Source organism: Hordeum vulgare, chromosome 1H (genome assembly GCF_904849725.1).
Source record: "Hordeum vulgare subsp. vulgare chromosome 1H, MorexV3_pseudomolecules_assembly, whole genome shotgun sequence".
Classification (NCBI taxonomy): domain Eukaryota; kingdom Viridiplantae; phylum Streptophyta; class Magnoliopsida; order Poales; family Poaceae; genus Hordeum; species Hordeum vulgare.
The window spans coordinates 476,009,761-476,035,052 of NC_058518.1; the positions used below are offsets into that span (position 1 = coordinate 476,009,761).

General features: G+C 41.4%; 1 protein-coding gene across 1 annotated transcript; it reads right to left on the reverse strand.

The window, feature by feature from the left end:
* Positions 1–1,810: 1,810 nt before the first annotated feature.
* Positions 1,811–22,333, reverse strand: LOC123415943 (peroxidase 2-like). The gene is made up of 4 exons (XM_045106768.1): positions 22,327–22,333; positions 12,543–12,550; positions 2,919–3,194; positions 1,811–2,834 (listed from the first exon to the last, which is right to left on the reverse strand). The coding sequence occupies exons 3-4, from the start codon at positions 3,144–3,146 to the stop codon at positions 2,064–2,066; spliced, it is 999 nt and encodes a 332-aa protein (XP_044962703.1). The 5' UTR covers positions 3,147–3,194; positions 12,543–12,550; positions 22,327–22,333; the 3' UTR covers positions 1,811–2,063.
* Between the last annotated feature and the right edge of the window lie 2,959 nt (positions 22,334–25,292).

The following is a 25,292-nucleotide window of genomic DNA, read 5'->3' on the forward strand; positions in this document are numbered from 1 at the left end:
TGAACATCATGTGACTACGGTCCATATCACCATCATTGTTTACACCTTCGTCATTTTCTGATTTCATTTACTTTTCCGTTGCAATCACTATTACCTTCCCGCTTGTGTTTTGATCCTTTGCAAACTATAAGGCCGGAGAGATGGACAACCTCTCTGTACTCGTTGGGAGCAAAGTTATTTGTTGTGTGTGCAAGTCTACGTCTTCTGCTAGCGCCAGGGTGGAAGACACCTACTTGTTGATCCTAGGAGTCCTCCTGGTTCGCTAAACCTCACAGTCTCCGTGTGAGGGAAAACTTGCTGCTGACTACATCTGAACCTTCCACTTGGGGTAACCAACGAGGTGCGAGAAGTATATACATCATCTCGTCATCACCATCCTCTTTGCAGATCTTGCAGACTTCGTGAGCATCGCGGTCACCACCTCTTTGGCGGCGCGCACCGCCAGAGCCGCCACCACCTGAATTATCGGGTAGCGGGAGCCACCTCCCTGGTTGTTGTTGCTAAATCCGCCACGTCTATCGCTACTCCCACCATCGTGGCCGCCGCGACTGTAGTTCCCACGTCCGCGAGATGCAAGGTTGGCGGAGTGGTTGGTGAATGTCGCCTGCTGCGCGGTGATGCGAGCTTCCGCTGCAAGGAGCAGCGAGAAGAGGTCGCCGAGCCCAATCTGCTGGTCTGTTTCGGGTGGGTGGAGATGGCCAAAAAATAAACCATTGTAGTCGGGCCCATGTAGTTGACCTTGGAGGATATGGGAGACGATGTCGTCTTCCTCGAGCGGCTTCCTGGCGGTGGCAAGTTCGTCAGTGAACCCCTTCATCTTGGTGAAGTAGGAGGCTGGTGAGAGGTCGCCCTTGCATGTGTTTCCAAGCGCATAGCAAAGATGAATAGTTCACATCATAGATTGCGAAGAAAAGCTCTGGAGCAGCACTTGCCAGATGCTAGCAGCAGTCGTGAAGGTAGAAAATTGTAGCAAAACTTCACGAGAGAGGGAAGCGATCAAAGACATCAGAACATGTTCATCCTGAGTTACCCAAACAACATGTTCAGGGTTTGGCATGGAGGTGACCTCCTTCTTCCCCGCGACCTCCTTCTCGGAGAGAAGGGCAGCGGTTGGCTCCCGGATCGATCCATCTATATACCCCCATCATCCCTACCACCCGGATATGAGGGAGAACCTGCGCCACCTGTGAGGAATCTGACGTATGTATAATGTACAGGATTGATCATATGCATGTACCACTTGTGCAGCCGCACTCGGCCTCCTAGAATCAAGGCCCCTCATTCAGGACATGTCATCTAGATATTATACGTTTAGAAATGAAAACAGGAATTAGAAATGAAAAAAAAAGCAGATGAGGGGGCCCTTTCTTTGGTCTTGCACAAGGGGCCCTACATGACAGGGGAGCAACTAATGGAGAAGTACTCCTCCGGAAGCCTCCCTAAGAGTCATTCATGTCTCTCAACCGCCGTCAAGTATCACGCTTTGGACGCTTCCATCGAAAAAAAAGTATGTATGTGTTTTAGGCTCACACTGTGACCGTTCACATTAGTTCCGGTTCGTAACGCAATCGGGACTATTGCTCCGATACGGCTAGAACGAAAGCCTTGTTTCTACTAGTGTTATATATGCAGCAGCTAAGGTAATTTTTTATTTATTTTTTGTGGGAGTAGATTTTTGGAGGCATCCATCAAAACATGTTGCATGCATGAACGATGATGATTCGCGAGAATTATTTCAACAACAGAAAAACATGTTGCATACACCACTTTAATTGTTGCAACAAAGAACATATTGATTCACAATTAGACATGCATGCTGAACAACCCTCTATACACAAGCAAGTAATTCGGTAGCTTGACAAGAATTGAACCAAGGAATAACCAAAGATAAAGAAACTCGAGATGATGAGTGCTAAAAAAAAGCGTGCAGTAAATATTCGCCAAACTTTAGAACATGAACTCTCTTGAAAAGGTTGCAGCAAACCACTGAGGTCGAGTGATCCTTCAACATGCATGCATGCACGTACGAACGGGCGCAGCTGCTGTACCACGTACTCCACTTGTTAGTAGTAGTTGATTGCGCGGCAGTTCTTCCTGACCTGGCCCTGGTAGCCGGTCTTGACCTCGATGCCGGCCATCTTCACCATGGCCTTCTCGAACCTGTCCTCCCACCACCCGGGGATTTTGGCGTTCTCCACCACCATTCTCGCCGTCTCCGCCGACGTCATGAGCGCCGCGTCGGAGGTGAAGAGCACCGTGTGCGACAACACGTTCTTGTAGTACTGCCTGTCCAGCTTGTTGGGCGTCACCACGTCCTGCATCACCGTCGGGTCGTTGCCGCCAGGCGTCGCGTCGGCCGGGCACTGCCCCCGCAGGAACGCGGCGAGGCCGCCATTGATGTCGGAGGGGGTGTTGAGGCGATCAGAGACAAAGGACGAGCAGTGGGAACGCCCAATAGTGTGCGCGCCGGAGAGGACGACCAGGTCCTCCGTGTTGAGGCCCTTGATGACAAAGCTGGCGACGAGGTCGCTGAGGTTGGACGTCGGCGGGACCAGGAACTTGAGCGGCTCGGAGGCGTTGGAGAAGGTGCCGTCGCGGCGGCCGGACGGCATGTCGAAGTTCACCTTGCCCCTGCTGAGGATGCAGGACGCGTCACGGGCTGCGAAGGCGATGATGTCTGCACAGGAGACGACGCCTGGGCAAGCCGCCTCGACGGCATCCTTGATCGCGTCAATCAGCTCGAAGCCGCGCAGGGAAGGGTCGTTCGGCGGGCTGAGTTTCTCCGGCGTCGGGCTGAACGGGGTCGGGTCCAGGAGAACGGAAGCATCACAGCCCTAATCATCATCAACGCAACCAGATCAATCAAGTCTGGCTAATCCATGTATACTTTGCAAATTGGTTTCTTGCCGTGCCAGTACCTCGACGAAACAGTCGTGGAAGAGCATGCGGATCATGGCGGCGCCATTGCCGGGGTTCTGGAAGATGGCCTTCTCCATGACGCCCTTGACGATGGCCTCTGCCTGGGGGCACTTGTCGTGGTAGTAGCCGATCTCCAGTGGCCAGAAAGGGCTGGCCTGGCACCCCACAGCGAGGAGCAGCAAGGCACAAGCCACGAAAACGTGCAGCTTCGCAGCAACAGACGCCATTTCTTCCAAGGTAGCTAGCCTTGCTTGCTTGACTAAGAGTCTGAGGCGAAGAGAGATCGGGGGAGAATGCTTGTTGCTATAGCTCAAGCAGGAAGCTCTACTTATATAGGCGGGCACTCGGGGAATGCATATGTATGTTAGCACGAGCTTAAAATTAACAACGATTATCTTGGCTTCGTTGGAACGTTACTACACCAGGTAGTTGCCACCAATCGCCATTCATTTCGTTCACTGTACTCCTCCCACCCAGCGGCACCGAAAATTAATCAAAGGGCGTGTCGGTAAACACACAAATATTTTGTAGTAACAAACAGCAAGCAGTTCACTAACCCTGATTGTTACATGCGGTTGACTCCATCCATGCACTTCCTCTGTACCGGGTTTTTCCAACTACAATTATTTAGATATAAAGAAAATATATATGAACCGGTCACATATATACATAAGTTGGAGCTATTTCGTAGCTAATAGCTAGAGAGCAGCTGATTGATCTAGCCATCTAGGATGCAAGCTAACACGTCCGCGACGTTTGCACGAAACTGAAAATAAGCTAATCAATTAGGATGTGGAGTTTTTGAGCTCGAGCTTAAATACACCTACATGTATAATAAAATCGATAAAAAAATTCAAAATCATTTCACAAAATAATATATTTTGCCACGCCTTATATAATGTGATCACATGATGAAAATTGCAAGCATTTAGAACATTTATCAAAGTTCATCACAAAAAAAACAATTATTTTAAGGTTTTTAATTAATTTATTTATTTACTGTTCATGTGTGTGCATTTCAGCTAGGACTCAAAGGAATACTTTCTAATTAGTCACTTTTACTTTAACATAATAATAATCAAGTGGTAAGATATTATTCCCTTTGTATCTAAATATTTATAGTTGGAGGAAACTAGACTAGAGGGAGTATAATTTAAAATGGAAAGTAAAAATGATCAACGTAAACGGTCATGGACTTCGCAGACGCGTCCGCCTGCATCCTTATTGCCAGTTCCATGCTTCCTTCTATCCTCTTTTTAGTGGAGTGTTTCCTTCTTTCATGTTTCCTACTCTATAAACGACATGATCCACCGTGCTAGTGGCATATGTGGACGCCTGCTTTTCCGGTCGTTGAGAGGTCAGGTTAATTAAGAACGTTTCATCTGTGCTTCATCTTCTTCAAATTCGTTAGAGCATCTCTAGCAGACCCCTTGTAATGTTTCGACCCACAAAATAACTGTTAAAAAAGGATTGGGATGGAAAATGTTGTCAGATCAGATCCCGCAAACTCGTTCGACCGTAAAAAAAATTAAGGGGCGCGGTAAAATCCCCTTCCCGATCCGTGAAAATACATGTTTCTGCCTCGCGTATACGGTGCCCTGTATCGCAGGGAAACGGTTGGCCGGACGGGCGTTTCAGCCCGCTCCCTTTGCCCACCCCCTTCCGCCGCCGCCCCACCATTGGTTCCCCGAGTCCGCCACCGGCTCTGGGGCGCCGCTATTAGTCGAATCTTCTGGGCGAATCGTATCGCTAGTTCGCCGCTTCCCTCTTTCGCCGAGCCGCTGCACCGGCTCCCCTGGTGCCGCCTATCCACGGTGGTGGGAGAGCCACCGCCGGAGATGGACTTGAGCCTGTGCGAGAAGTATATGCTCGAGGATTCATCATCTTCCGATGACTCGGATGTTGGGCGGATGCTTGTCACATTTCACCAACAGAGCTTAGTGACGGCCCTTGCCGTGAAGGAGCACGAAGACAAGAACCAAAAGAGGCAGCGTGGATCGACTGTCGATCGTCTTTGCATTCCTCGAAATCGCCATCTCAGCAACGAGATGTTGATGTGAGACTACTTCGCCGCCAATCCAACATACCCGCCGCACCTCTTCCGGAGAAGGTACCGTATACGTAGATTCCTGTTTGTTAAAATTGTTCAAGCTTGCAAGGCAAATTGTCGATATTTTACTCAAAGAAGGAATGTCACGGGCTTGAAGGGATTTAGTGCATATCAGAAAATCTCGGCAGCCATGCGGGTAATTTCATACGGCGTTCCAACTAACTATACCGATGAGTACCTTCGCATTGGGAAAGATAGTACAATTGTGTCGGTGCGTAGGTTTGCCAAGGTGATTGTCCGCGTCTTTGGTCCTGAATATCTTCGGGCACCGAACGAGGAAGATACAAAAAAATTGATGGCATTTAACGAAAGAAGAGGTTGGCTTGGCATGCTGGGAAGCATAGAATGTATGCATTGGACTTGGAAAAATTGCTCAAAGATATGACAAGTAATGTATGGTGGCAAGTCTCGTGATGCAACAATTGTGCTAGAGGTCGTAGCTTCACATGATTTATGAATTTGACATTGCTTTTTTGGTATGCCGGATAATTTAAATGATACCAATGTGTTGCAACGGTCTCATTTGCTTGCTAGACTTGCTAGTGGTGATGCTCTAGCTTGCAACTACACTATCAATGCGCATGAATACACAAAAGAATACTATCTTACAGATGGTATATACCCTTCTTGGTGCATTTTTGTGAAGAGTATCAAAGACCCCCAAAATAGGAAAGAGTATGAATTCACAAGGACGCAAGAGGCAACCCGAAAAGACATTGAAAGAGCATTTGGGGTTTTGCAATCTAGCTAGGTTTGCCATTGGTCGTGGTCCTGCTCGGTTTTGGGACAAACGATCCTTCAAAAATATCATGACATGATGTGTTATTCTTCACAATATGACTCGAAGATGAGAGAGGCATGAACTTAGAGTTCTTCTATGACAATGTGGGCAGCCGTGTCAAACCAGCTAGAGACCCTAACTGAATCAGAGCTTTTCTTCAGACCTACAAAGAGATTCAAAATACAAACACCCACTGTCAACTAAAGAATGATCTCATTGAGCACCATTGGCAAAGGGCTGGGGGATAGTAACATTCCATTTTTCCATTATTTTGATTTCATTCGTGTGTCATTTGTTTACAAGACAAGTTTTGTATTCATGTGTGACATACATTTAGTTTGCTACGGTGATTTGAATAATTATTATGCTTTGGATGATTAATGTATTGATATTCTATTTATTTTGCACATGATGAGTAATTCTGATTTACCTAGTATTCGGTTTGTGGGTTCACAGGGTGTCGCTCGAACAGAACCCGCATTGACGACCTGTATAGCAGCATTTTCTGCGAATATGCTTTTATATGTGTCCGTTTTAGGGAGTATGCTTCTGTCCACATCCGCGCCTACCTGCAAAATCTGTTTTTCGTGAACTAACGATCTTTGTGGGTCTTTGTGGGTCGGCATTATACGGGATCAGTTAGAGATGCTCTTAGGTCTTCTAGCTATAAAGGAATAAATAAATAAACATACTCCCAGCGCGAGAAATTTCCATCGAGGCCACTTTCTTTCGTTAGAGGGCACGAGTTTTTCCCTCGCATAAAACAAAAGGCGGTATGAGCTTTTAGCAGGTGAGACGTAGGTATGCTCCTGGAAGCGTCAAACACTTTAATTGCGTCGTCTCTTTGACCAGTTCATTTGTCACGTCTGACCATTACATGGCTTTTAGATAGCTGAGATGTTAAAGTTAAACCTAACCTGACGTGCATATCTTTTGTAATGTACATGAGGGGTTATGGCCACGCGTGCGAACTGGCCGACCGCTAGCGTGTGGAATGTGAACTCTTTTTTTTCTCAAAATAAAATAGAAAATAAAGAGCTGTAGTACATAACATACCGTGAGAATATTGATGTGATACTTCGTTTGCCAATAATGTTGAGCCACTTGTGGTACATCACTACAGATAGCGAAGATGACCGAAATGTCAATATACTTCTCATAGTATATGTGCCTTGAACGATTTCAATCTCTGAACACACGACTCATTCAGTAAACCCCGGCTTGTCATCTACTTCCTCCGTTTCTAAATATAAATCATTTTAAAAAAAATTATTAGAGACTACATATGAAATAAAATGAATGTATCTATAATATAAATTATGTCTATATACATTCGTATGTAGTCTCCTAATAAAACCTTTAAAAAAATTATATTTAAAAACAGAGGGAGTAGGTAATAACCAGTTGTTTAAATTTGTATGTTGTCGGTTGCAAGATGATGGTTTGTGGACATGGCGTCCAAATAGTGGTGAGATGAGCATCGAGGATCCATGTTTATGCAGATTTGTCCTAATAAAGTTCACACAACCGCCAATTCTTTTTAGGTTGACATAGATAAGTAGTAGAAGCATTTTTTCCATACCGTTGATGATTTAGAGCAACTCCAACGCAAAGATCAAACGGACATCAGTTTTTATCCATTTGTGTCGGCTAAACGGACATGTTTGGCCGCTTTTTTATTTGGATCACGTAATGCGTTCAATAACAGTTGAGTGGATGCATGGATGGGAGAAGAGAGAGGTGGGATGGGATGGATAGGTGGATGACAAGTGGGCCACGCGGTGGCTTTATGACCGGGAAAAAAGAGAGGAAGAACGAGAGAGATGGGATGCCATGGGTGGGTGAATGGCAGGTGGGGCACGCTCACATGCAGCGGACAAAGGCAGACGAAGAAGATACAGAAAATGTCTGTTTTGTGTCCATCCGTGATCCAAATACGGACCAAATTTGGCATAAAAATAGGTTTGCACGGACAGAGGATGGACACAAAAATGGAAATGAGTCTCCGGTTTGGGCCATATTTTTTCCGCGGTGACCCAAAAAGACATGTACGGACGAAATGGGTCACCCGGTTCGAGTTGCTCTTAGGCAAGAAATTCCGGCATACATATGTCTACTACACATTTCTGTTTCTGTAAGCTTTGTTTAGTCCTCCAAGTGTATATAATTGTAAGACGCAACAAATTTCTTTCAAGTGGAATATTTAAAATTTATTAATCCATGAGCGGTGTAAGATGAATGTATTCTTCTCTCAAGCCACCCTGAAATAAGATACAAGTAGTCTCCTATGATAACAATGCACCTAGTACAATTGTCAATCGTGTATAGGTCCACTACTTCGACAAATGTATTCATAATTTGGACAATACATAGATAGTACGGATGATGACAATATTTTTTGTATTTTCTGAAATAATAAAAACAAAATGGTAACAAGACGAAAACGTGACAGAAACAATGTTTGAAAGAGTTGGAAACAATGCTTAGAGTTCAAAGATTCACTATTGTCAACTCTCAACATTGACAACTTCAATAAAATACATAATATAGCCTCACAAAGTTCTGTTATATTGCATCAAACCCAGATGAAATCTATTAAGCCACCCCAGTGGGTGTGTAAAGTACAACACCTCAAAGTTATTTTTTAATGATAATCTATTAAGCCACCCCAGTGTCACTTCACACATCCTTCGAAATTATTCTAGCCAGCAACATATTATATAGAGTCGTCCCAATGTCACTATAGATGTATCCAAAAATTATACTCGATGTGCATCATTAATCTCATTAATTTCCAATATTCAACATAACATGACCAAGATTCAATCCATAAAGAAACTCATCAAAAGAGGTACTCCCTCCATCACAGTATATTGGGCGTATCTCACAGGGCTCTCGGACCTAGATGTTTTTCTATTGCTAGAAAAAACCGAGCCGACGAGCTGTAAAAGCATTGTACTGCAAGGTGCAGTTGCCTGCACGGGTGGTGCTGACGCGAGCGCAAGCAGCGCTGCTGGATCCCGTGTGTGAGGAATTTTTGCTTTAGGTGCGTTGGTGGTGTATTGCTTGAAAACGATGTTGCTAATCTAACGTGTGGGGATCCTTTGATCGGATGGATAGGGACCCGACTTATTACCACCTTGGAATCCGTTTCTTGTGTAATTTCTACCGTTTGGCACGTCATCCACACGTTTGCCCCAAAAATAGAGGCCTTCCCGGGGGGAGCACAACGCTCTTTGTGAAGAACGGAGTCGAAAAATTGAATTTCATCGAGTTCGGAGGACGAAACCTGCAAGGCGGCATATGCTAGTCTAAAGAAATCAACATATAGTGAAAAATTCGAGCAGGGGGTCAACATCGCCCCTCCGGTTGGGGATTGCTCGGAAGGTCCGGAGCTAGACAAGCCGCTTCGGGGACGTAAAGAACCTATAGAACCTATTTTCATTATTTCAGTGTGTACCTGGAACGACCTAATAGAAATTCCCATGGGTGTGGAGGAGAGCGGCTCCACCCAAACCACATGCCCTCTCTTGGATGGGCACATGGAGGGAACCTTTCAAAAGACAAAAGCCACAAATGTTCCCTAGATCAAACAAACGCAAAGGGGGACCAAGATTTCAGGTTGAACCTTTTGGAAACCATAAAAAGGGACAATATCATTGAAGAAGTACATGTGATTTAGTTTCAAAGATCCTTACGCAAGAGCTTCCATGGTGAAATGGTTTGGGATTTGACGCATAGTTCCAGATATAAAATATTTTAAATAAATAAATCTACGAAAAAAGAAAACATTCAAGTCGCGACAGGTGATGCACATACAATACGCCACTTGTCAGCATTCAAGAAGGGGGTTGTGACACTTGCAAGGGCTAACACTTTAACTAGTGATTTCATCGTACATGACGGCTAGTCATATTGGTCACACAACTAGCGATGCAACGTGCACCATCCTACTGCGCACGTCCTTTGTACGGGCTATCCCATATTGAGTTTTCCCCCACCGATTTTGGGAACTTTCTAGAACCTTCTTGGAATCGATTTTCCCTTTTCTTATTCTTTTTCATTTTATTTCATGTTATATATTTTTCTGATTACCCATTTCTTTTTTCTTTTTAATTTTCTAAAATTGTGAGAGCCTGACATCGCTAATATTTTTCAATTTTTCAACAAAATTTGGGAAATTTTCTTAACAAACTAACATTTTGTAAATTTTGCTAAAACAATCTTCACAAGCTTTCCTCGATACAAATTGATTCTTCGCTGGAGTACTCCTACCGCCTAGGAGTCTTTGACCCCAAAGAGTAACATGATCAAGGGGGGGAATTATTAAGATTGCTAATATAACGACTTAAGCTGATCAAAAGAGGGAGAGGGAGAGTGGATCTATGTATGGTGAAATTTGTCTCAAGGGCTTAAGAATCTCCACGAAATCTTCGTTTTGGTGTGTGGGAGAAAGAGGGAACCTTTCTCACATCTAAGGTTCTTAGTGTTGTGTTGGTAAAGCCCTCAACAAAGTGGTGGAGGAGTATTTGTACACCTTGAGAAAACTAGCCATTTTAGGCTGAAAACAGATGGCTTGTACAATCTCTCCGCTAAAGCACTTACATTAGAGTCCAGAATTCAATAAGAAAATGGATAGTTCGGCATGGTTAGCCGAACAAAGACAACTCCTATGTGATCATCTAGCACTAAGTTCAACTAATTTTTTCACGTACTCATGTCTCGGTGAGGGTCCGTAAGACAGTCCCGCATGTTGCCGAGCAAAACCCAATTTTGTCTAACCACCCGATGAACCGGTTGGCTATATTTTTTGCTTTTTGTACATGGACGCTAGGTAGTCGGACAGTGCGACACATTTTCATGGATAGTCCTACCACATACATAAACTCATTCTTTTGCCAAATTGGAAATAGGACTTTGGTAGGCTTTTGGCATTCATTTTTTATATGATTGGAACGGAATAATGATTGTGAGCTGAGAAATTATCTCGTGATCCCATTTCAATCCCTCTTAATAGTATGGGATGCCAAAGAGAAAGGATTCGTTTCTCATTATTGTTGCACATTTCCTAAGTCATTATCATTTTTTTTTGGGGGGGGGGGGGGTCTATGATCCGCAAACGAACTATCCTTGGGCACTAAAACACATTACTTCGTGAGCAAACCTCATTAATCCCCTAGAAGTATATTTCCATCAATACCAAAATACGATTAGGGGCGTGATTGCACTTTTAGTAGTGCATGTCAACTTACTTGGAATGGCTATGAAAATAACATTTTAGGTAGATATGGTAATTGGTTTTAAGGAGATATGGGGATCATGTAGAGGAGAAAGAGAGGAACTCCTCTCATAGAGTTGGGCGTACCATTGAAATATGCACCATGTCCAATTTAAGAGTAGTGAATGCTCAGTACCGTAGAGGCTAGCAATAAGTTTTTTATGAAAGTATGGAGCTCTAGAACTTGCATTAATCATAAGGAACTTGACAAGTCAACAAGTGATTCATGGTATAATATTGCATAATACAACTATCAAAGTATCCCATGGACGAAGGTTGGTCGGTTAAAAACCAATGCATCGCTTCAGCCATATTAATATCACTAGTCGAAAATTATAGGATCTAATATGGAGGCATAGCGGTTTAAACAGGCAACAAGTTATGTATTCAGCTCGAGCCAGGGCTAGAGGCCAACGACTAACTTGATCATGATGGCATGACCACTTGACATGAGTGGTACGCTATATCAAAATCAATGAACAAATCAATGAAAAATGATCATGATGGCATGACAATATAATCTTCGGTTGCTTCAAACTTCATCTCCCCTCCATTTCTCCTTTCCTAGGAGGACAACAGACTAAGGGGAAAAAGTTTACCTATTTTTTTATGCTCGGCTTTTTTTCATTAAAGGTTAGTTGGACTCCTTTTGTAATATATTCCCGCCCTTCCGGTTTAAAGAGCCCAACTTAAAACTTTCATATTTTCATTATATTTGTCCCATTTTAAGTCCTATCCAGTTTAAAGTGTTTTGAATCCCATGCCACATTTAATAATTGGAGACGAGAGGAACAAAAGTAATGAGGAAGGGTGATGCACCTAATGCTTTTATATTCAAACGTGTAGGGCATATTTCATTAGTCAATTTTAAGCCCACGAAAACCATGCCCTTCACTCGCCATCAACCTTCGTTGCTGAAAATTTTGAGATGACCCACTTGAATAGGAAGGGAGAGAGTAGTCATGTATAGCACCTAAACTTTTCGCCCCCACCCCTATATTTTTTTTGTTTTATCTTATCTTGGTAGTTTGCCTTGGTTTGTATTTATTTTCTTTGTAATCTCAAAGACATGGGCGGAGGATGTCTTTCTTTTCCCTAGAAAAAAAAGATGTCTTTCTTTAGGAGAAAATAAGATTTATTTTATAGAAAAATAAGCACTTTTTGGAATATGTAAACATTCGTTTACACGTCAAAAACATGTTATTCCAATGTTTGAACATTTCATCTCGAATATATGAACAATAGTTCGGAGTATAGGTAGACGTTTATTTCTTTAGCATAGAATACATTTGGTGCTGAGGAAGAATTCATTGAAGTCAAATGAAGTATGTTCATTTGAGCGGCTTATGTATTAGTAGAAAAATGAAAATCGAAGTTAGGTGTTGGGATAGAATTTAAAGTTGAATGAACTTGCAGAATCCATGGTTGGAGGGTGGAGGTCGATGGGAGCTTCTATTGGATGGTCCTTGCGGCAAACAGCGAGCGACACACATGGGCAGCCCCGACTACGCCACCGGCCCGTTGCACGTACTGCTACCTCTGTACCGGTTTGATATTCTGTAGCGGGCCAAAAACATTTGTAGTGAACCCATTGTAACACGTGATATTCCGATTTAAACATTTTTAGAAAACGCTATTACAACACTATTAACAAGGTTGTTTTTTATAAAGAAGTTTAATTTTTCAAATTTGTGAACATTTCTTAAGAAATAAAATATTCTAAAAATTTGCAGAAAAAAATGTAAACAAGAACGTCTTCTCAAAATGTGAATATATTTAAAAGTTCTGACTTTATTCTTAAAACTTGAGCAATTTTCTGAATTCTAAACATTTTCGTGAACAAGTTTTGGAAAGAAAACAAACAAATTTTAAAGTTCCAAATATTTAATTTCATGAGAAGTAAAAAAACAAAACAGTAAAGGAAAAAAAGAATCATTCGAGAACCTTCTAGCAGCTCCAAAAACTGATAAAAGTTGGACTAAAAGCTTATCGAAGGTTCACTAAAGCCAGAACCAGAACCTCCTCCTCTGTTTAGCGCTAAAATGGCCGGTCCAGTTTGCTCTAGTTAACCTCTCTCCTGTGCGAAACAACGCCATTTTGAAGCAGGCCTAAATCTGTGCATTCAGTTTGCACGGTTCAGTTTAATTCGGTATTAATTAATAATTTGGTAAATACGATAAGAAATTAAGATATGGTTCGGTTTTCATATATATCAAATTATTTTGCTATGATTTGGGTATATACCATAATAACCAAAGTGACGTAAATTTGAAAAGGGTAATGCTACGCGTCGGCCGATGAATTTTTTAAAGCTCCGTCACTTGCGCAGCCATTTGATTTGAGGCTATCTTTTCCCCACTAATGCAACAAAGGTAGTGTTGCGGAATTCTTTGCAACATATTTTCTGTTGCAGGAACATATGCAACAGAGATTTTATAGCAAATGTTTTTCTGTCTCAATTTTTCCAAAACATGTGTACCGTTCCGGAAGGATTTCTCCAACACAGATGATGTTGCAGAATTTTTTCATCTTAAAATTTCCATAACGTGGCTATTGTTATGGAATGACTTTTGCAACACGGATGATGTTGTAAAAAGTAGTCAAAATGCCATAGGCACACCTCTAGTGATGAACGTCATGATCGGCTGTTCGATCAAATAGTATCTGACGGCTGCGCGTGCGACGGAACTCAATACGTGATCGGCATATTGTAATTATTTTCCATTTAAAAAGCATAATAACAATTTACAAATTTATTACTCAACACACATGCTTTTCTTATAAAAGCAACATATAACATATATATGCACGCATGGTTTCATGCCTTGACGTGCTTAGCGTTTACTAAAAGAAATGTAACTATATTACAACTAAAATGACTAAGTTACTAGAAAAACAATATCTAAAGTTCATATTATACCGAAACCATACAAAATGTAAACAATAAAATTGGCTCGTCTCAGCTTATTTTCACCATAGTTGTTTGGTAGTATGGTTTTAAATTGCACAGATTGATGCAGCCAAATCTTATTTTCCGCCAGAGCGCGGCAAATAGTCATGGCTTCGCTGAAGCCATCCTCCGGTTAGGCCAGCCATTTTCTTGGTCTTTTTAGGCTATTTTTTCCTTCTTCTTTTCGTGTGTGTTATTTCCTTTTTTATTCATATATTTAGTTATTTTTTATTATTTTTTTACTTCTGGTATTAAGTTCTCTGTGCACATATGCTTTTTTATATTTTTTGCAATATATAGTCAATTTTGTTTCGGAATAGACGGTGAAATTTTCCTTTTTGCTCCTTTTTAGTATGATAACACTGTTTTTTTCTATATGGTGAACAAAAATAATATATATTAAATTTATTTAATGGGCTATGAACATTTTTAAACTACATGATGAAAATTCATTTAAACGGTGAACCTCTTTTTAACATACACTAGTCTCTTTTGAAAACAAATAAACATTTTAAGCATGTTCAAAACTTCCATTCGTATTTTAAGAAATTTTTCAGGAAAACCCGATTAAAATATCGCTACAGTATTGTGCTTGCTTTTTTAATTAGGATTTTCTCGGCTTTCTATATTTACTCTTGTTTATAATACATCAACCGTGACAGTGTTCCGCCGAATAGTTCTTTTAATGGCTTAAAAAATAAGCTGCCTTTTCTCTAGTTTTTTTCATAAACCGTCTCCCTTATTCATTGGGGGCTTCTAAACTAGTTATGAAACAATTAATTTAAAGCCCTAAAAAAATTGAGAAAGGCTTAATTTTTAAGCTGGAAAGAGGCAGCTTATCTTCTATTCTTAAATAGTTGCAATCCACTATCTATTTTTCCTTCTCATTCAACCATGTCACATCATCAAATCATGCATTTAGTCATAAATATTGTTTTTTTCTCATGTAACCATGCCACATCATCAAGTCATACATGTGGTCATAAGTTATATTCTGCATTTCTGTGTACATTAATCTACACATTGTTTCATTAATTTTTGTTATGGGCATAAGCAGTATCTAGCAAATACATGTAGATCGTGTTACACTTTTTTAGGCATCTTTTGTCAGATGCTTCATATGAGTTATTGTTCTTAAAATATAAAACAAAAGCAATCCTAATATCTTTTAGTAATAGTTTTTATTTTTTAACACCTATTTATACATATATTTATCATATTTCCCGCAGCAACGCGCGGGACATCATCTAGTTTTTTAAGCCGCCCATAATGTGCCGGCTAATGAGGACAGTAGGCATTGAGCGCGTTATTTTAAGTTCGTTTTCCTCCCATGTATTTGCTTTATTTTCCTTACTTGGATTTCAAAATTGACTAAATATATTCACTGTGAAAATCACTTCCGATAATAGATTGAAAAATATTCGTCACACATATAAAAAATGTTAAACATGTATAGGGAAATATTTATAATGTACGTGCAAAAAGTTAGTAATAAAACATATTGCGAAAATGTTAATCATATGTTTTAAAATGTTATTCAAAAACGTAAGTCAGGTATAAAAAGATATTTCTGATGTGTACAAAATATGTATAATCTGTATATAGAAACTAAAGTAGATAAAAAAATGTTAACCGTGTATAAAAAATGTTATTCATGTAGGCAATGTGTATGAAAAAAAGTTGACATGAAAAAATGTATTCAAAAAATGTAATTGTGTATTGAAAAAATCAATGTGCACACAACAATTGTTTAATGTACTAGAACAAATGTCTAGTTTATATATTAAACTAGTAGAAGGTCCGTATGTTGTTACATGCTATGTTGCATATACTTTAGGAAGCAACTCTCGTCTGAACTCTTAATCCAACTATGTTCTCAATATAGTCGATTACACCTATTGCTTATTATTATTTTTATTATTTTTGAAGGAAAACTATAAGGAAAACCCCCACAGCGAGCTTTTTTTTAAATAATAAGAACCCAAATTCGCGTCCGTGGGGACTTGAACCTGGATGGCTGGGTTGTACATCCACTGCACTAGCCAAGTGAGCTAGGCTCTATTTTTTAAATGGACCTTTTGTTTGGTTGTGAGTATATCGTGGAATAAAATTGAGCTACAAAATAAAATTCACTAATTAAACATGCATGACCATGGTATCAAGAATGATTGCTATCAAATAAAATTCAGTAACTAGACCTGCACAACCTTGATATCAGGAATGAACACTAATTAAACATGTTTTCATACTTTTGTATACATGTTTGGATGAACCGGATATACAAAATGGTTGTGTGCATTATTCGATGCAGAGACCGGTATTTATTCTACTTTTTGGAAACAAGAAAACCTAGGGACTCGTAGGGGAGAATGGCGTTTTGGAGCTCGGCCTCCATGAAGGCCGAAATATTTGAAAAAATCAAAATTCAAAAAAAATTGTTTTGAAAAATCTGAAAAATATATACGACTAAACAAGGATGTGATCCGTGTGTGTGTGTAAAATTTCAGGTCAAAATACTTTGAAACACGACCTGTACAAAAAAGAAAAAATCATGATCTGAAATGATGAATAGTAACATGTGTTAAAAGGTTTCAGATTTGTCTTTTTTGCACAGCCCTTTCAACGTATTTTGTTCTGAAATTTTACACACTTGTGTATTATACATTTATCTATCTATATAATTTTTTCAGAATTTTTTGAAATATTAAAATACAAATTTTTACGAAATTTGGAGTTTGAATTTAAAGGCCTCCATGGAGCACGGGAGTCAAAAGCAGTTTCCACTCGTAGGGCTATTATACTTTTATATGAACTCACACTTGAGGTGAGCCTTTGAGCAATGTCGATTGCTTAGGACTGGACTAATTCATATAGTTTAGTCTGTTTAGAACTCTCATATGGCAATAGAAATGTCATGGATGAATGGAACTATATACTACTCCTTCCGTTCCATAATATAGTGTTAGTAGTTTTTCCTTGAAGTCAAACTTCATCAACTTTGACCAAGTTTCAAGAGAAAGTATCAACATATATAATATCAAATTCATATCACTACACAAGACAGAAGATATACTTACATATGGTATTATTTTGTATTGTTGTTGTCAATATTTTCCTTAATAAACATGGTGAAACATTGTAATGTTTGACTTTAAGAAAGAACTATGCTTTGCTGGAATCCGAACAACGGCCACGTAGAACTAGTTTGACTTTAAGAAAAAAATACTATGCTTTGCGGGAGTTCAAGAAGTACAACTACACACTTTTTCCGCAAAGTTGAAACAAACATGGGGTCCTTTGCCGGAATTCACACAGCAGCCACGTAGAACTCGACACCCACAGCCCTCCCAAACCTACTCTTGAACCCCGCTCGTCCATCCTCCCGTCCTTTTCTGATTATTTTTCTCTCTTGCCTTCGTCGTCACTTCACCACGACCCCAGTGACCAGCCACACCATTGTTGGGACTAGACGACTCCATCTCCTCCAACGCTACCCTCGGGCTCGACGTCGCTTATCCCCCGTCATCATTCCATTCCTCTCCTCCGTCTATCGCTCAGGTACTATCCGCCACTACGGTACTGGACATGCCTGACAAGTGTTCGGTGAATTTACCGTGCTAATTTGTTTGTCCCTTCTTCTTTGAAGCAATGAATTTGTATATGAAGTACATATATGAGCACTATGTTGAGTAGTCGGACGACTCTTCCGACGAGGAGGACTACACGGATGAGACGACAATGATGTAGAGGTGGTCCTTGCAGAAGCGGAGCCTGTGGAAGAGCGTGTTCTAAATTTCAAGGATTCAATCAAGGGTCATTGAGTGCTCAAACGCAATAGTGGGCGCGACCATTTGATGTTGATGTACGAGTACTTTTCCGTGGATGCCCTATTTGCTCGCAATTTTTGCAACCTCTTTTGGATGCAAATATTATGTCTTAGATCGTCTTTACCATGACATTTGGTCCTTTGATGACTAGTTCATATTGAAGAAGGATGCCATGTGAAGGACTCGGTTCTTCGGTAACATAATTTCATGATCGTTGATTAATGGGACAAATACCTATGAATGTCGGAGAGGGCATATGCGAAGATGCCATGGTAAGATTTGCTACTGTCGTGGTCTCGGTGTTTGGACTACAGTACATGAGAGAACCAACTATCACAGGCAAAGAGAGGATCTTGACAATATGTGAAGTAAGAGGGCGGCCACGTTTGGTCTGATCTCTTAACTACATGCATTGGAGATGGACAAACTAATGAAAGCTCTACAAGGGCAATACCACGGTCATGTTAAGAAGCCCACCATCATTATTGAAGCAGTTGCATCACATGTTCTTTGGATTTGACACTCTTTTTGTCTTGTGCGGGTCTCACGATGACATTAATATGCTGTAGCGATCACCATTTTTTGCCAGCCTGAGTGAAGGGAAAGCTCCTCCTTGCCAATATACTATCAATTGGCTACTATCTTGTTGATGACATCTATCCTTCGTGGGCTACATTTATGAAGATCATCACTAACCGAGTTGGCCATAAAAAGTCTCACTTTGCCCAAAAACAAGACACGACTAGAAAGGATGTTGAGAGGCCATTTGGAGTTCTACATGCACGTTTTGTAGTTTTCTGTGAACCTGCTAAACAATGCGATCCGCAGACCTTGTTGATACGTCTCCAACGTATCTATAATTTTTGATGGTTCCATGCTATTATCTTGTCAAACTTTGGATGTTTTGTATGCCTTTTATATATTTTTGGGGACTAACTTATTAACTCAGTGCCAAGTGTCAGTTCCTGTTTTTTCCATGTTTTTTACTCTTTTCAGAGGAGAATTTTAAACGGTGTCCAAACGGAATAAAACTTCCGAAAAGATTTTTTCCGGAACAGAAGATACGCACGGGATGTGCGAACCAAGGCAGAGGCCACCAGGGGAGGCCACAAGCCCCCTAGGCGCGGCCAGGGGGCCGCGCCTAGCAGGCTTGTGGGCCCCTTCTGGTTCATCTGCCCTACCTCTTCCACCTATAAATTCCCGAAAAATCCAAAACTGCGCGAGAGATCCACGAAAATACTTTTCCGCCGCCGCAAGCTTCTGTCTCCGCAAGATCCCGTCTGGGGCACATTCTGGTGCCCTGCCGGAGGGGGGATTCGGATACGGAGCGCTTCTTCATCAACACCATCGCCTCTCTGATGATGCGTGAGTAGTTCACCATAGACCTTCAGGTCCATAGCTAGTAGCTAGATGGCTTCTTCTCTCTCTTGGATCTTCAATACAAAGTTCTCCATGATCTTCATGGAGATCTATCCGATGTAATCTTCTTTTGCGGTGTGTTTGTCGAGATCCGATGAATTGTGGATTTATGATCAGATTATCTATTAATCTTATTGGAGTTTCTTCCCATCTCTTATATGCATGATTTCATATCCTTGTAATTCTCTTCGACTTCTGGGTTTTGTTTGGCCAACTTGATCTATGAGTCTTGCAATGGGAGAAGTGCTTGGTTTTGGGTTCATACCGTGCGGTGACCTCACCCAGTCACAGAAGGGCTAGCGAGGCACGCATCGTGTTGTTGCCATCAAGGGTAAAAATATGGGGTTTACATCATTGGTTTGAGTTTATCCCTCTACATCATGTCATCTTGCTTAAGGCATTACTCTGTTCGTCATGAAGTCAATACACTAGATGCATGCTGGATAGCGGTCGATGTGTGGAGTAATAGTAGTAGATGCAGAAAGTATCGGTCTACTTGTCTCGGAGGTGATGCCTATATGTATGATCATTGCCTTAGATATCGTCATGACTTTGCTCGGTTCTATCAATTGCTCGACAGTAATTTGTTCACCCACCGTAATATTTGCTATTTTGAGAGAAGCCTCTAGTGAACACTATGGCCCCGGGGTCTACTTCACATCATATTTTCAGCCTTACACTTTTACTTCGTTGCACTTTCCGCCTTCAGATCTCACTTTGCAATCAATCTTGAAGGGATTGACAACCCATTTATAGCGTTGGGTGCAAGCTTGTTTCTGTTTGCGCAGGTACTCTAGACAGTTGGCTTGATTCTCCTACTGGATTGATACCTTGGTTCTCAAAACTGAGGGAAATACTTACTGCTACTGTGTTGCATCACCCTTTCCTCTTCAAGGGAAAAAACAACGCAAGCTCAAGAGGCAACAGAAGGATTTCTGGCGCCGTTGCCGGGGAGGATCAAGTCAAGAATAGTCTCCCGTCAACGTGTCAATCTCTGGCACCGGGGATTATTCTAGGTGAAGCTCATCCAAGTAAGTGTTGCAAACTCATCTCTTGCATTTACTTTTTTGCCTCTCGTTTTCCTCTCCCCCACTTCAGAAAAACAAAAAATTACAAAAATATTTGCCTTTTTCGTTCGCCCTTTTCTCTCGTTTGCTTTCTGCCTTCTTGAGTGGGATAGTCTACCTGTCCTCATGGCTAGACCCACCGCTTCGAATGATACTCCCGAGAATGAAGTTCTCAGTTTCAAACAAAATGAGGAAGAGAACTTAAAGGATGCTTGGTATAGGATTTGCAATGCTCAGAGTAGATCTACTCGTAAGAAATCTACTACCGTCCTGCTTCACAGCTTTTATGTGGGTATTTCCCCTTGGAATAGGTATTTTCTTGACACCATCGTAGGTGGAAATTTCTTGGCTATCCATACCGTTGATTCTTACAGAGCTTTAATAAATTTGGTAGGCTCACCCCCACTCATGGTTAATGGAACTACCTTAACTCTGGAACATGTGATGCGTAGGCTGGATATCATTGAAAATAAAGTTGCTACGATTGAACTCACTGAGAATTTGGATAAAAAGATCCACAATCAAATCACTCAGTACGGATCCAAGGTGGGAATGGCTTTGAAAATTTTAAAGGAGAAGGAACCCACAGTTAACGAAAAACTAGGTCATGATTCCGCTAGGATTGGCAAACTAGAGGATGTTATAACCAACTTGGGTTCCGCTTTTGCCCTGTGCATAACACTCCAAATTTTGCCCATAATAAGGCCACCAAGTCTGTTTTTGTTCCTAAAAGTAGTGGTGAACCATCTAGTAAGAGAGATGAAGACCTTAAGATGATGAGTGATCACTCTACTTATGGTTTGAGCACCAAAGACGACGATACGTGATTCAATCGCCTTATGCCTAGCTAAGGGCGTTAAACAATAGCGTTTGTTGGGAGGCAACCCAATAATTCTGTTATGATTGTGTTTCTTTTTGTGTTTGAGCAAAACCTTTATGACTAGTTTGGTGTGGGTTGTTTGATCATGCTGGAAAAAGACAGAAACTTTTCGCTCACGAAATTATTTTTCATTTATTCAGAAAGAGCTTTTGAGTTGATTCTTCTTGTTGCTGGTTGATATGCCTTTTTCCCAGGCTCTCTGAATTTTTCAGAATTTTTGAGGTACCAGAAGTATACGAAGTATATAGATTGCTACAGACTTGTCTGTTTTTGACAGATTCTGTTTTTGTTGTATTGGTTGCTTGTTTTGATCAAACTATGGATAGTATCGGGGGGGGGGGGGTACTAGCCATGGAAAAGTGAGAATACAGTAATCTAACACCAATATAAATAGAAATCAAGATTTCTACAGTACCTCAAGAGGTGGAAGTTTGTTTTCTTGTGCTAATGATATCATGGGTTTCTGTTTAAGTTTTGTGTTGTGAAGTTTTCAAGTTTTTGTTGATGTTCTCAGGGACAAAGGGATAAAGAGTGGAAAGAGCTCAAGCTTGGGGATGCCCAAGGCATCCCAAGCCCAATTCAAGGACACCAAAAAGCCTAAGCTTGGGGATGCCCCGGGAAGGCATCCCCTCTTTCGTCTTCAATCCATCGATAACATTACTTGGAGCTATATTTTTATTCACCACATGATATGTGTTTTTCTTGGAACGTCTTGTATCGTAGGAGTCTTTTCTTTTTGTTGTGTCACAATCATCCTTGTTGCACACCTTTTGAGAGAGACATGCACTCATTGTGAATTTGCTATAATACTCATTGTGCTTCACTTATATCTTTTGAGTTAGGCAATTTAGCTCACATGTGCTTCACTTATATCTTTTGAGCTAGATAACTTTGCTCTATGTGCTTCACTTAGATCTTTTAGAGCACGACGGCGTCATATTTTGGAGAAATAATAACTCTCGATCTTCACTTATATCTTTTTGAGAGTGATCTCTCTGAGTAACTTGGTAGTTGGCTTGTGCTATGAAAGTAGTCCCAAAGGTGATAGGTACCCAAAGAGGATACAATAAAACTTCCATCTTCATGTGCATTGAGTAGAAAGAGAAGTTTGATTTCTCTCAATTAGTTTTTAGACGTGGATTCGGTAATATTAAGAGTTATGTTAGTAGGGTGTTGTGAATCTAGAAATACTTGTGTTGAAGTTAGTGATTCCCGTAATATGCACGTATGGTGAACCGCTATGTTAGGAAGTCGGAGCATAATTGATCTATTGATTGTCATCCTTTGTGTTGCGGTCGGGATCACGCGATGGTTTACACCTACCAACCCTTCCCCTAGGAGTATGCGTTTAGCACTTCGTTTCGATTACTAATAAAAACGTTCGCAACAAGTATGTGAGTTCTTCATGACTAATGTGAGTCCATGGTATAGATGCACTTTCACCTTCCACCATTGCTAGCCTCTCTAGTACCGCACAGTTTTTCCCAGTGCACAAACCCACCATATGCCTTCCTCAAAACAGCCACCATACCTACCTACTATGGCATTTTCATAGCCATTCCGAGATATATTGCCATGCAACTCCCACCGTTCCGTCTCATGACTTGTGCCGTCACTCTCATATTGCCATTGCATGATCGTAAGATATCTAGCGAGATGTTTCAACGTCATACACCTACCAACCCTTCCCCTAGGAGTATGCCCAAGCTTGTATATTCCAATGATGGGCTTCCTCAAAATTGCCCTAGGTCTTCGTGAGCAAGCAAGTTGGATGCACACCCACTAGTTCTCCTTTTGAGCTTTCACATACTTATAGCTCTAGTGCATCCTTTGGATGGAAATTCTGGTTATGGGTTAGACATAGTTGCAACAACAAGATCAACCAGAGTTTGTCAAAGTTTTTCTTTCTCTCTCAGTTTGTCAACTAAGTTGCTTGAGGACAAGCAATGTTTTAAGCTTGGGGGAGTTGATACGTCTCCAACGTATCTACTTTTCCAAACTCTTTTGCCCTTGTTTTGGACTATAATTTGCATGATTTGAATGAAACTAACCTGGACTGACGTTGTTTTCAGCAGAATTGCCTTGGTGTTATTTTTGTGCAGAAATCAAAGTTCTCCAAACGTCCTGAAAATATACGGGGAGCAATTTTGGAAAATATCAAAAATACCTGCGCCAGGATCCACCTCAGGGGGTGGGCCAGTGGGCCACAAGCCCCTGATCCTCCACCACCCCCCTCGTGGCGGTGGGCAGGCTTGTGGGGCCCACAAGCACCTGCCGCCCCCAACTCCAGCTCTATAAGTTGTCTTTCGTCCCAGAAAAAAAATAAAAAGTGAAGTTTTCGTCGCGTTTTCGATACGGAGGCGCCGCCACCTCCTGTTCTTCATCTGGAGGGCAGATCTGGAGTCCGTCTTGGGCTCCGGAGAGGGGAAATCATCGCCATCGTCATCATCAACCTTCTTCCCTCTCCAATTCCATGAAGCTCTTCGTCGTCCGTGAGTAATCTATTCGTAGGCTCGCTGGGCGATGATGAGTAGGATGAGATCTATCATGTAATCGAGTTAGTTTTGATGGGGATTGATCCCTAGTATACACTATGTTCTAAGATTTGATGTTGCTACTACTTTGCCATGCTTAATGCTTGTCACTAGGGCCCGAGTGCCATGATTTCAGATCTGAAATTATTATGTTGTCACCAATATTGTGTGTTTTTAGATCCGATCTTGCAAGTTGTAATTACCTACTATGTGTTATGATCCGGCAACCCCGGAGTGACAATAACCGGAACCACTCCCGGTGATGACCATAGTTTGAGGAGTTCATGTGTTCACCAAGTGCTAATGCGTTGGTCCGGTTCTTTATTAAAAGGAGAACCTTAATATCCCGTAGTTTTCTTTTGGACCCCGCTGCCACGGGAGGGATGGACAATAGATGTCATGCAAGTTCTTTTCCCTAAACACGTATGACGACACACGGAATGCATGCCTAAATCACATTGACGAACGGGAGCTAGCCACTTATCTCTCCGTGTTATAGCTGTTGCATGATGAATATCATCCAAACAAATCACCGACCCATTGCCTACGAGTTTGTCCTACTGCTGATGTTACTTGTCTTGCTCTGCTGCTGCTACTACTGCTAACACTACTACTGTTCCTTGCCACTGCTATTGCTCGTTACACTGCTCCTACCTGTTACACTGTTGGATCGCCTACCGTTGACGGGAATTGACAACTTCCGTCAACGCGGCAACGGAAGCGCCATTGATACAATCGTTAGGAATAGTCAGCTGTCAACAGATCGTTTCTGACACCGTTGTTATCATATTACTTTGCTGTTACTATTGTGCTCGCAGATACTAATCTTTCAGGTGTGGCTGAATCCGACAAATTCACCTGCTAATACTCGAGAGTATTGTCACCTCCTAAGGCTTATCTACAAATTGGGTCGAATACTCTACCCTCGGAAATTGCTGCGAACCCACGCGCTAGTGGGCCATCAACAACATTCTTCCAGTTTCATTACCGGGGAGTGCTAGCAGCATTCTTCTGGTGCCGTTGCAGGAGAAGGTTTGTTGTTATAAGCATTCGTCTAGCTAACACTAGAGATTACAGGATCAACACTTTTCTGGAGCCATTGCCAGGGAAGTACAGCTCACGTCAAAGATCACCATGACTCTTACAAGGGTAAAAAGTAAAGGTACAAGATAGGCTCTTCGCAGAGGGAAGCAGAGGTTGTCATGCGCTTTTGAGGTTTGAATGCGTGTCCTATTAGTGCGGAGGAACGTCACTTTATATTGCCTCCTGTGATAAAGAACTTTATTATGCAGTCTGTCGCTTTTATGTCTTCCTCATCACAGGTTCGTACAAAGCTTATTTTCCACACACTAATAGATCATACATATTAGAGAGCAATTTTTATTGCTTGCACCGATGACAACTTACTTGAAGGATCTTATTCAATCCAAAGGTAGGTATGGTGGACTCTCATGGCAAAACTGGGTTGTAGGTTTATGGATGCACAAGTAGTATCTCTACTTGGTGCGGGAGTTTTGGCTAATATGA

What these genes read in the sequence shown, in the direction of transcription:
- LOC123415943 (XM_045106768.1), bottom strand. Translation starts at nt 3,146, where the DNA reads ATGGCGTCTGTTGCTGCGAAGCTGCACGTTTTCGTGGCTTGTGCCTTG. An exon ending in TCCACGACTGTTTCGTCGAG is followed by an intron (nt 2,835 to 2,918) that starts GTACTGGCACGG and finishes GATGATGATTAG; the next exon opens with GGCTGTGATGCTTCCGTTCT.